At 41.6% G+C, this 13,047-nt stretch overlaps 1 protein-coding gene across 2 annotated transcripts in view; it reads right to left on the minus strand.

Moving 5' to 3' along the window:
- Positions 1-13,047, minus strand: part of LOC112257929 (AP-2 complex subunit beta) — a 66,768-nt gene continuing 53,721 nt past the window's right edge. For both annotated transcript variants that reach the window (XM_042326865.1, XM_042326864.1), the window contains 2 exons: positions 6,885-7,039; positions 1-1,987 (listed from right to left, as the gene is read on the minus strand). In XM_042326865.1, coding sequence (XP_042182799.1) covers positions 1,913-1,987; positions 6,885-7,039 — 230 coding nt within the window. In that variant the 3' untranslated portion in view covers positions 1-1,912. The remainder of the gene's footprint in view (positions 1,988-6,884; positions 7,040-13,047) is intronic.

The following is a 13,047-nucleotide window of genomic DNA, read 5'->3' on the forward strand; positions in this document are numbered from 1 at the left end:
TACGTTTATACCAGACATTTTATTGAAATAATAGAGAATACAGTGCCACCTTGACGACGAGGAGTGATGCAGTATCAATAGGTTAGCTTGAGGAGAAGAATCATATTACTTCTTACTACAGCCGTTCTTTAGGCTTATCCCTGGTTGCTGGGCTTATAAGTACATTAAATATTTTTTCTCAAACAAGTTCTGCATGGGAAAGCTACACCCAAATACACCTTTATAATATCTTGCTTGGGATTCATGCAGTCAAATTCTGGGCAAAGATAAGACCATCCCCTGTAGCCAAGTGTTGTTTTGAGAATGAGGAAAACAGACAGCAAAGATTTTTTGGGGAGCAATGGACACCGCTTCCATGCAGGTTTACAGGCACATCAGCATGTGGCAACAATAAAATTAGAAAGCTGAAGTCACAAACACAATTGGTACCCTTCAGACTGCACTTTACATTGACTTCAATAAAAATAATTAATAAAATGATCAACAATGTTTGAGCTCAACTACCAGAGGTCTAGCAAGCATGGTTAGTCATAGAGATATGGCATATTAAAATCACATCAGTTTGTATACATTTATTAATACAACTTCCACAAGGACTTGGTACATAACTGGAATATAGCGCCAACGTTTTTCTGTTATGGAATACAAGCACACTAATTCTGGGTTACAAGGTAGTAATATAATAATCATCTTTCATTAGTCGTACAGAACTTTAGGTCTACAAACTACACCACGTCACTGCACAGTATAATCATAGAAGGGGGACCCTGGTCATTAGGTGGCCTGCAAGCACCACATAGCCTCCATGTTTAGGATAAAGCAATGCCAGGGGAGGTGATTTTAACTGCAGAACACCACAAACACGTACAGCAGGTATGTAATTGATGACAGTATGGGGTTGTTATCTACTATGAAAATAGCAACTGATATTGACCCTGGCTTTGGGTTTGACCCAAGGTTTAGGGTTTAGTTTTGTTTGGAGGAACAGCTGCAAATGGAATATCAATAACTATCTTACATATAAAGAATAACAAATAATCTCATTGGAATCAACATAAAATGATTACAGTATAACAGAATGGACAACTCATGCCACACTCACAATTGGCATAATAATTAATACTGCAACACAAAATCAGCAAAGGGACATGGATTATTGGAAATCTAGGAATGGCTATAACTGTGTTTGATGGCTGCTGCAGGTCGAGCAATCAGAAAAGCGTTGAGAAGCTTGAAATGATCAGCTACCTGCAAGTATCAATAAAAAAGAACAATGGCACAGACTGGAGCAAACAAGTAATAATAGCCATCATAAATAGTGGTCAGCATAGTGGTTACTAAAATGAGTAGAGAATGACATCCACTAATGCATTAAAATTATGGCAGCCTGACAATTTCATGTTCCCTGTTCCTGCTCTTGCCTCTCACTACTGCCATCTTGGCCCAGAATGGTACTTGTTGCATCATGGAGACATACTGTAGCAACTGGTTCAACTGGAAACGTCCGCCCCAGTAAGGCCTGGAAGATGGCACCAAATCAAGTATCTCTTGTGGAACGGTTGGGAAAGTAGGAAAAGTACCATGGAAGCAGAATAAGCATAAAAATAGACACAAAACATATATGATATTACACTTTCCAATATTGGCAATACAGTACAAAGAGGTGGGACCGATGGCTTAGTGAATATGAAAGATTTCTTCTTCTTTTTGGAGAGCTTCACCATCAACCACGTTTTACGACATTAAGACATTTAGTTTAGGATGGAGTGGGGATGTCACATTCTCCCATGGAGGTAAAGATGGTGGAGAGGAATGAGGGAAAGGAATAATACATGACTAAAACGCTAACAGCTGCTGTTTGTTCATGGGGCGAGGTGTGGAGTGGAGGGTGGTGAGTGGACGGACGGAAGGTTCAGTTCTTCAGGACTGAGTCGTACACCTGGTAGACATACTGGGTCACCTCAGGAGCCCGGCACTTCAAGGACAGCTGGAAGAGAGGATAGGAAAAACTATAGGTTACATTTCAGCTCAATAAGTCTGAGTATATTTCACCTTCTCTACTGCACAACACTTTAATTGCTTTTCGGCAATTATCCCAGAGAAGTTATATGACTACAGACCAGTAGCACTCATGTCCATAGCCATGAAGTGCTTTGAAAGGCTGGTAATGGCTGACACCAACACCATAATACCAAAAACCCTAGACCCACTCCAATTTGCATATACCGCCCAAACAGATCCATAGATGATGCAATCTCTATTGCACTCCACACTGCCCTTTTCCACCTGGACAAAAGGAACACTTATGTGAGAATGCTAATCTATTCATTGACTACAGCTCAGTGTTCACCACCATAGTACCCTCAAAGCTCATCACTAAGCTAAGAACCCTGGGACTAAACACCTCCCTCTGCAACTGGATCCTGGACTTCCTGACGGGCCGCCCCCAGGTGGTAAGGTTAGGTAGCAACACATCTGCCACGCTGATCCTCAACACTGGAGCCTCCTAGGGGTGCGTGCTCAGTCCACTCCTGTACTCCCTTGTTCACCCATGACTGCATGGCCAGGCACGACTCCAACACCATCATTAAGTTTGCAGACGACACAACAGTGGTAGGCCTGATCACCAACAACGACGAGACAGCCTATAGGGAGGAGGTCAAAGACCTGGCCGGGTGGTGCCAGAATAACAACCTATCCCTCAACGTAACCAGGAGTAAGGAGATGATTCTGGACTACAGGAAAAGGAGGACCGAGCACGCCCCAATTCTCATCGATGGGGCTGTAGTGGAGCAGGTTGAGAGTTTCAAGTTTCTTGGTTCTAAATTAGAATGGTCTAAACACACCAAGACGGTTGTGAAGAGAGCATGACAAAGCCTATTCCCCCTCAGGAAACTAAAAAGAATTGGCATGGGTCCTGAGATCCTCAAAAGGTTCTACAGCTGCAACATCGAGAGCATCCTGACCGGTTGCATCACTGCCTGGTAGGACATTTGCTCAGCCTCCGACCACAAGGCACTTCAGAGGGTAGTACGGCCCAGTACATCACTGGGGCAAAGCTGCCTGCCATCCAGGACCTCGACACCAGGCGGTGTCAGAGGAAGGCCCTAAAAATTGTCAAAGACTCCAGCCACCCAGTCATAGACTGTTCTCTCTACTACCGCAAGGCAAGCGGTACCGGAGTGCCAAGTCTAGGACAAAAAGGCTTCTCAACAGTTTTTACCCCCAAGCCATAAGACTGCTGAACATGTAATCAAATGGCTACCCGGACTATTTGCATTGTGTGCCCCCCCAACACCTCTTTTACGCTGCTGCCACTCTGTTTATCATATATGCATGTACATACTGCCTCAATTGGCCTGGCCAACCAGTGCTCCCGCACATTGGCTAATCGGGCTATCTGCATTGTTTCTCGCCACCCGCCAACCCCTCTTTTACGCTACTGCTACTCTCTGTCCATCATATAGGTATAGCCACTTTAACCATATCTACATGTACATACTACCTCAATAAGCCTGACTAACCTGTAGCCTCGCTACTTTTATAGCCTCGCTACTGTATATAGCCTCGCTACTGTGATTTTCCACTGTCTTTTTACTGTTGTTTTTATTTCTTTACTTACCTATTGTTCACCTAATACCTGTTTTGCACTATTGATTAGAGCCTGTAAGTAAGCATTTCACTGTAAGGTCTACACCTGTTGTATTCAGCACACGTGACAAATAAACCTTGATTTGATGAATACAAATGAACAAAGTTAAATAAAATTTAAATTATATTTTCTCTAAACGATTTGAGGGAGTGCGCACATGTGGCTATTCTGTGTTGAGCGGTTAACAAAGAAATAGGTATTCCTATATGCTTAATTTAATTTAATATAACTTTAATTCTACAAACGTTGGGCTATATGTTTTGATTTTTAATACATTATAAGGCTGCATGATGCCGATTTGAATTTCTTTTTTTTTTTTTTGCTCAGGCTGTACACGCTACATCAGTCACTCATTCACAATTTGACAAGCACTTAATCATGCCAAGAATTTCACACAGGCATCCCTTTGTGTGGCCGTAATGCACTCTTTAAAAAAAAACTTTTGCGTGGCCGTTGTGCCCTTCTCCCTGAGCGCCGCTCACTCCATCACGTGATCGGGTCTTTCTCACAGGCTACAAGTGAAGATAGACACATTGGGGACGCAACTTCGTGCAACCTTACCCAACTCCAAGGTGTATATTAAAGATATTGGAAGAAATGATCACATTTGCTTTTCGTCAGCCAACAAGATGAGTAGACCTAACGAACAGCAAAAGCATTAGCCTATGTCAATCTACTATCCCCCATAGTACAAAGGTCGACCTATTCTATTTTGTGCAAGAAATAAATATACCAAACGTCTGGAACATATAAAATAAACAGAAGTTTAAAAAAATACATAAATAAAAAAGACAACTAATAAATAAATAAAAACAAATAGAAAAATAACAAATAATTAAGGAGCAACAATAAAATAACAGTAGTGAGACTATATACAGGGGTTACCGGTACAGAGTCAATATGAGGGGGCACCGGTCAGTCGAGGTAATTGAGGTAATATGTACATGTAGGTAGAGGTAAAGTAATTAGGCATGGATAATAAACAGAGTAGCAGCAGCTTAAAAATGGGGGTGGGAGCAATGCAGATAGTCTGTGTAGCCATTTGATCAGCTGTTCAGGAGTCTTACGGCTTGGGGGTAGAAGCTGTTAAGAAGTCTTTTTGACCTAGACTTGGCGCGCCGGTACCGCTTGGCGTGCAGTAGCAGAGAGAACAATCTGTGACTAGGGTGGCTGGAGTCTTTGGCAATTTTTAGAGCCTTCCTCTGACACTGCCTGGTATAGAGGTCCTGGATGGCAGGAAGTTGGCCCCAGTGATGTACTGGGCCGTACGCACTACCCTCTGTAATGCCTTGCGGTCGGAGGCAGTGCAGTTGCCATACCAGGCAGTGATGCAACCAGTCAGGATGCTCTCGATGGTGCAGCTGTCAAACCTTTTGAGGATCTGAGGACCCATGGCCAATCTTTTCAATCTCCTGAGGGGGAATAGGCATGGTCGTGCCCTGTTCCCTGTCCTCAACCTAAAACTTCTTACCTGGGAATATTGAAGACTCATGTTAAAAGGAACCACCAGCTTTCATATGTTCTCATGTTCTGAGCAGGGAACTTAAACGTTAGCTTTTTTACATGGCACATATTGTACTTTTACTTTCTTCTCCAAAACTTTGTTTTTGCATTATTTAAACCAAATTGAACATGTTTCATTATTTATTTGAGGCTAAATTGATTTAATTGATGTATTAAGTTAAAATAAAAGTTTATTCAGTATTGTTGTAATTGTCATTATTACAAATAAATATATTTAAAAAATAAATAATAATAATAATAATACAAGTGTCCATTAATCGGTATTGGCTTTTTTTGGTCCTCCAATAATCGGTATCGGTGTTGAAAAATCATTATTGGTCGACCTCTCGTACGACTATGATTAGTTTCTTATGCTGGGCATCATGCTCTTTTGCACACCAGTATCTCTACCTGCACATGACAATCTGATCATTTATCACTCCAGTGTTAATCTGCAAAATTGTAATTATCCGCCTACCTCTGCATGCCTTTTGCACACAATGTATATAGACTCTTTTTTTCTTTCTACCGTGTTATTGACTTGTTTATTGTTTACTCCATGTGTAACTGTGTTGTCTGTTCACACTGCTATGCTTTATCTTGGCCAGGTCGCAGTTATAAATGAGAACTTGTTCTCAACAAGCCTACCTGGTTAAATAAATGTGAAATAAAAAAATAAAATAAAAAATTCACAAGTGATAATATATAATTCACAAGATATAGGCTAATATTGTCACCCATCAGACTTCTTGCTTTAATCTAGTCTTTAGATATCCTAAATAGCATGGGTGAAATTTGTTTTGATTTTGAATGGACCATTATTATGCACCTGTATCAAAACAGGGTCAGCGGGAAAAAACACATGTCATCTATGCACTTAAATAGCGAATGGAGGACGCTTTTCCCCATTTATTTTCATGCCAGCCAGGTAGGCTATATACTCTTGTTGTAAATATAAACAATGTGCTTAATATTAGGAAAGTTGAGAAATAAATATAGTAGGCCTAGGCAATAGAAAACTGGTTCTCCTATTTTTATTAGAGGTCATCACCGTCACCATTTACCGTGACCAAATGGTGACCTGGAATTTTACTGCCTTCATGACTCGTGACCGCCAATGTGGGGGTAATACGGTCAACGCAACAGCCCTAGACATGACCATGCCTGTATTTAGGAGCTATTTTGCAGTGCTATATGGGTCTTTTGACCTTGTTCATAGCCAATCTAGAGGAGCAAAAGTTAACCAAGCAGCACGTCTGCTGCCGAGGTCACCCATTACTCTGCCAGAGGACATGTCATTCCCAATGAGTCCTCAATGATGAACAGGTTCCTTCAAACATATGATAAGGGAACAGGATATAGCTGGGTGTGTGTAAAACAAAGGTTGATAACTTGTATTACTTCCATAAACCATCTCTAGGTACCACTTCCTGGATGTAACATGCACTTCATTACAGGGGAGTGTAGCGAAGGTGCTGTCTCAGTGAGAAGGGCTATCAATTATTTCCTGGGTCAAACATTCCATTAAAGACTAAGTCTACTCATGAAGGTCACGCAATGACTACAGCGTTTACAAAACACAAAAGTGTTTATTTGCCTGGTACTCTAGTGAGAGAAGGGTGGAAATATAAAGAGCCTTCTGCTTGGCACTTCAGACTTCTACTGACAAAAACAGTAAGTGACTTCTGAGTTCAGAATGAGGAGAGTTGAGGTTAGGCGGGTGTTTTACCGTGTAGTTGGGGTTGCCGGGTTGGATGCGGAGCTCAGCCAGGATCCAGATGCCATTGGTGAGCTTGAGTGACTGGTAGAGCATGTCCTGGCCCTCCACGTTCCTCTTGGCGATGGTGTAAATGTTGTCGTTCTGCAGCTTCCCCGACACAGTGTCTGCAAGGTCACATTACATATGAGTCAGGTATATACTAGAAGTGTGGATATAAATTCTCAGTTTTTTCAGGATTTCTGGAGTCATGAGGGAATAGGCTGCGGGGGAATACTTAAAATGGGAATTTTGGGAAGATTTCAGGAATTTTCCAACCCTACTTTATGTGGAGATCAGCGCCACACAGGCAAAGCTCAGCCTCATGGGCTGTAGGTTATTCTACGGTCAACTACTGATAAGTGCATTCTCCATTGAGGTGCAGTTGTAATTAATATATTTTTTACTGACAGTACTCATTCAGACATACACATCTGAGAGGAGAGTTATCTATAGACTAAGGCATTGTATTGTACAGTAGTAGCTTAATTTTTGGGAACTGCATTCTCTAGTCTAGGAACATGAGATTTTTGCTTTATTACTAGGTATTGGGCTATATATGCAGTGGTTTCTACAGTTTCCATTGTTGGTTTGCAGCGTCATCTAAAAAAAGGACTGAGGGACCCAATACAACAAGAGAGAAGGAGATTGATTTCATGTAAGACAAAACTAATAATAATAACAGTATGTGAAAAACCAACAACTAGGCCATTAGCTGCTTTCTGAGTCATATTAGACTACACACATTGCCATGACCTACATCAGCTGCCTATTCCTCTGTCCCAGTCAATCTGTACCCTTAAGGCAACTCTAATGGTTTCTCTGTGAGCCTGGCTAACTACTGGCAGTGGGGAGCAGCTCAGCTATTATATCTACATTAGCTTCATGAAACAACTGCTGGAGCTTAGTCCCTCCTTTGTGCCTCTAAGTGAAAAAAAAAGTGTCCTGATCCAAGTCAGACTTTGAGGAAGAGGAACAGAGCTAGGGTAACTTTCAACAGTGCTGTGAACATTGAAGCAATACATTGAATGTCATGGATGTAACCTAGCCTGTAAGCTGTACTCTTATGTGGACTGTCAATATAGGGAGTAGCTACTACAACTTCCAGATCTCACATCTAGAGGTGGGGATGTCACTATAGACACTATGTCTAATGGGCTTAAAACCACAGGTCAATGGACAAACTACCACTACCATAAAGTCTGACCCTGAGGCCCATGTCCCATTGTAGGTCCTGTCCTGAGCAATCGTCAGTGCCACTGCTCTCAGCCCTCAGTCACTCTGTTGTCTGGGGCAACCAGGCATGGTGTGGGCTATCATTAAAGAGCTTGTGTGAAGTCTCCTTCAGGGAAAGAGGGGGAGGGGTGAGGCGAAATGCCTTGAAAGGAGTCCTGAGAGGTAGGTGGTGGATGGAGAGAAGGAGAAAGACAAGTGTCAAAAAAGAAAGAAGCAGGACAAGTGACAGTGGGGGAATGAATTTCATCTCTCCTACAGCGCAGTGGAAAAGCTTCCTGTATGACTAGTCTCTATTATGTTACAGTCTGCAGGGAAGCTTCTAGTGGTCAAGGCTCCCAACTCCATACTGCTCAAACCATTTACCTTTGAGCAACACTTGTCAGTCATAGATGGTAAATGGCTGCTTTTTGTTACCCTACTTTGTTTGAATGTGAGATGCAACTTAAGTGGTGTTTGTATTTTTGTGTGGCCAATTAGTGCCTTGTAATTTTCAGGGCAAAAAGTAAAATGTCTTTTTGTATTTTTCAGGGCAGAAAGGAATGTCAGTTGTGTTTTAATAACAGCCTTTGAAACCATCCAACCACTATCACAATGACATTCTACGTCCTCAGATGAACAAGGGAAACAAACATTGATTACTGGGAAAATGTTATATCCATTAAAATGAAAAGTATGATTCAAGACCATTTAATGTGTTGAAAGATTACCTTAATTAGCTAGCTAGTATGTTGCCTACTTGGTGGCAAACATTTTGTATTTGCTATGCTATTATTCTCGCTTGCATGACTCATAGGTCTACTGTGGCTGTGGAAAGAGTCTTGTTTTAAATTAGGCTACTGGAGAATTGCTTGTCACGCTACAAAGAAAGCATCTAAAAACAGAGGTGGTAACATAATAAGACTCTCCATATTTGACTGAGGAAAAATGTAGGCAGCAAAAGAAAATACATTTTCATTATCATCTTCCAGAGATATCATCTTCCAAAAATGTACACTACCGTTCAAAAGTTTGGGGTCACTTAGAAATGTCCTTGTTTTTTGCCCATTAAAATAACATCAAATTGATCAGAAATACAGTGTAGACGTTGTCAATGTTGTAAATGACTAATGTAGCTGGAAACTGCTGATTTTTAATGGAATATCTATATAGGCGTACAGAGAACCATTATCAGCAACCATCACTCCTGCGTTCCAATGGCACGTTGTTAGTTATTCAAGTTTCTAATTTGAAAAGGCTAATTGATCATTAGAAAACCCTTTTGCGAATATGTTAGCACAGCTGAAAACAGTTGTGCTGATTAAAGAAGCAATAAAACTGGTCTTCTTTGGACTAGTTGAGTATCTGGAGCATCAGCATTTGTGCTGTGCGTTCAATTACAGGCTCAAAATGGCCAGAAACAAAGAACTTTCTTCTGAAACTCATCAGTCTATTCTTGTTCTGAAAAATGAAGGCTATTCCATGTGAGACATTGCCAAGAAACTGAAGATCTCATACAACGCTGTGTACTACTCCCTTCACAGAACAGCACAAACTGGCTCTAACCTGAAAAGAAAGAGGAGTGGGAGAGGCCCTGGTGCACAACTGAGCAAGAGGACAAGTACATTAGTGTCTTTAGTTTGAGAAACAGATGCCTCACAAGTCCTCAACTGGCAGCTTCATTAAATAGTACCCGCAAAACACCAGTCTCAACGTTAACAGTGAAGAGGCGACTCCGGGATGCTGGTCTTCTAGGCAGAGTTGCAAAGAAAAAGCCAAATCTCAGACTGGCCAATAAAAAGAAAAGATTAAGATGGACAAAAGAACAGACACTGAACAGAGGAAAATAGTCTAATAAATGAAAAAAGCATCTAAAATCAACAATGTCATAATTTTCAATTAAAAGTAGACTCTGCGAAATTTGGTTGCCTTGAGCAGCACTACAGATATTGCGATGTGCGAGATGCAAGTCTTCACTCCCACACAGTATCTGCTTCACGCTGCTAGAGCCCAAAACAGTGTGGGAGTTTGGCCGCGAGCTTCATAGGGATGGGCATGAGTAATTGAGTACATGAACAGACGTCAAACGTCAATCTTTAACCAGAGATATACAGTGAGGGAAAAAAGTATTTGATCTCCTGCTGATTTTGTACATTTGCCCACTGACAAAGAAATGATCAGTCTATAATTTTAATGGTAGGTTTATTTGAACAGTGAGAGACAGAATAACAACAAAAAAAATACAGAAAGACGCATGTCAAAAATGTTATAAATTGATTTGCATTTTAATGAGGGAAATAAGTATTTGACCCCCTCTCAATCAGAAAGATTTCTGGCTCCCAGGTATCTTTTATACAGGTAACGAGCTGACATTAGGAGCACACTCTTAAAGGGAGTGCTCCTAATCTCAGCTCGTTACCTGTATAAAAGACACCTGTCCACCATGGCCATAACCAAAGATCTCTTTGAATATGTCAGGGACAAGATTGTAGACCTACACAAGGCTGGTATGGGCTACAACACCATCGCCAAGCAGCTTGGTGAGGTGACAACAGTTCGTGCGATTATACGCAAATGGAAGAAACACAAAAGAACTGTCAATCTCCCTCGGCCTGGGGCTCCATGCAAGATCTCACCTCGTGGAGTTGCAATGATCATGAGAACGGTGAGGAATCAGCCCAGAACTACACGGGAGGATCTTGTCAATGATCTCAAGACAGCTGGGATCATAGTCACCAAGAAAACAATTGGTAACACACTACGCCGTGAAGGACTGAAATCCTGCAGCGCCCGCAAGGTCCCCCTGCTCAAGAAAGCACATATACATGCCCGTCTGAAGTTTGCCAATGAACATCTGATTGATTCAGAGGACAACTGGGTGAAAGTGTTGTGGTCAGATGAGACCAAAATGGAGCTCTTTGGCATCAACTCAACTCGCCGTGTTTCGAGGAGGAGGAATGGTGCCTACGACCCCAAGGACACCATCCCCACCGTCAAACATGGAGGTGGAAACATTATGCTTTGGGGGTGTTTTTCTGCTAAGGGGACAGGACAACTTCACCGCATCAAAGGGACAATGGACGGGGCCATGTACCGTCAAATCTTGGGTAAGAACCTCCTTCCCTCAGCCAGGGCATTGAAAATGGTTCGTGGATGGGTATTCCAGCATGAGAATGACCCAAAACACACGGCCAAGGCAACAAAGAAGTGGCTCAAGAAGAAGCACATTAAGGTCCTGGAGTGGCCTAGCCAGTCTCCAGACCTTAATCCCATTGAAAATCTTTAGAGGGAGCTGAGTGTTCGAGTTGCCAAACGTCAGCCTCGAAACCTTAATGACTTGGAGAAGATCTGCAAAGAGGAGTGGGACCAAATCCCTCCTGAGATGTGTGCAAACCTGGTGGCCAACTACAAGAAACGTCTGACCTCTGTGATTGCCAACAAGGGTTTTGCCACCAAGTACTAAGTCATGTTTTGCAGAGGGGTCAAATACTTATTTCCCTCATTAAAATGCAAATCAATTTATAACATTCTTGACATGTGTTTTTCTGGATTTTTTTGTTGTTATTCAATCTCTCACTTCAAATAAACCTACAATTAAAATGAGACTGATAATTTCTTTGTCAGTGGGCAAACGTACAAAATCAGCAAGGGATCAACTACTTTTTTCCCTCACTATAGATAGAGTACCAGTTAAAGGTTTGGACACCTACTCATTCAGGGGTGTTTTTATTTTATTTTATACTATTTTCTACATTGTAGAATAATAGTGAAGACATCAAAACTATAAAATCACACATATGGAATCATGTAGTAAGCAAAAAAGTGTTAAACAAATCAAAGAATATTTAAGATTCTTCAAAATAGCCACCATTTGCCTTGAAAACAGCTTTGCACACTCTTGGCATTCTCTCAACCAGCTTCATGGGGTAGTCATCTGGAATGCATTTCAATTAACAGGTGTTCCTTCTTAAAAAGTTAATTTGTGGAATTTCTTTCCTTCTTAATGCGTTTGAGCCGATCAGATAGCCCTATTTGGGAAAAGACCAAGTCCATATTATGGCAAGAACAGCTCAAATAAGCAGAGAGAAACAACAGTCCATCATTACTTCAAGATCTTTGAAAGTTTCTTCAAGTGCAGTCACAAAACCCATCAAGCACTATGATCAAACTGGCTCTCATGAGGCAGCCACAGGAAAGGAAGACCCAGAATTAACTCTGTTCCAGAGGATAAGTTCATTAGAGTTTACTGCACCTCAGATTGCAGCCAAAATAAATGCTTCACTGAGTTCAAGAAAGACACATCTCAACATCAACTGTTCAGAGGAGACTGCGTAAATCAGCCCTTCATGGTAGAATTGCTGCAAAGAAACCACTCCTAAAGGACACCAATAATAAGAGACTTGCTTGGGCCAACAAACAAGAGCAATGGACATTAGATCAGTGGAAATCTGTTCTTTGGTCTGGTGAGTCCAGATTTGAGATTTTTGGTTCCAACCACCGTGTCTTTGTGAGACGCAGAGTAGGTGAACGGGTTCTCTGCATGTGTGGTTCCCACCTTGAAGCATGGAGGTGGTGGTGTGATGGTGCTTTTTTGGTGAAACTGTCTGTGATTTATTTAGAATTCAAGGCACACTTAACCAGCATAGTTATTACAGCATTCTGCAGCGATAGGCCATCCCATCTGGTTTGTGCTTAGTGGGACTATCATTTGTTTTTCAACAGGACAATGACCCAACACACCTCCAGGCTGTGTAAGGGCTATTTGACCAAGAAGGAGAATGATGGAGTGCTGCATCAGATGACCTGGCCTCCACAATCACCCGACATCAACCCAATTGAGATGGTTTTGGGATAAGTAGGACTGCAGAGTCCTGCATATGCAGAGATCAGCATATGTTGGAACTCCTTCAAGACTGTTGGAAAT

Source organism: Oncorhynchus tshawytscha, linkage group LG09 (assembly GCF_018296145.1).
Source record: "Oncorhynchus tshawytscha isolate Ot180627B linkage group LG09, Otsh_v2.0, whole genome shotgun sequence".
NCBI lineage: Eukaryota > Metazoa > Chordata > Actinopteri > Salmoniformes > Salmonidae > Oncorhynchus > Oncorhynchus tshawytscha.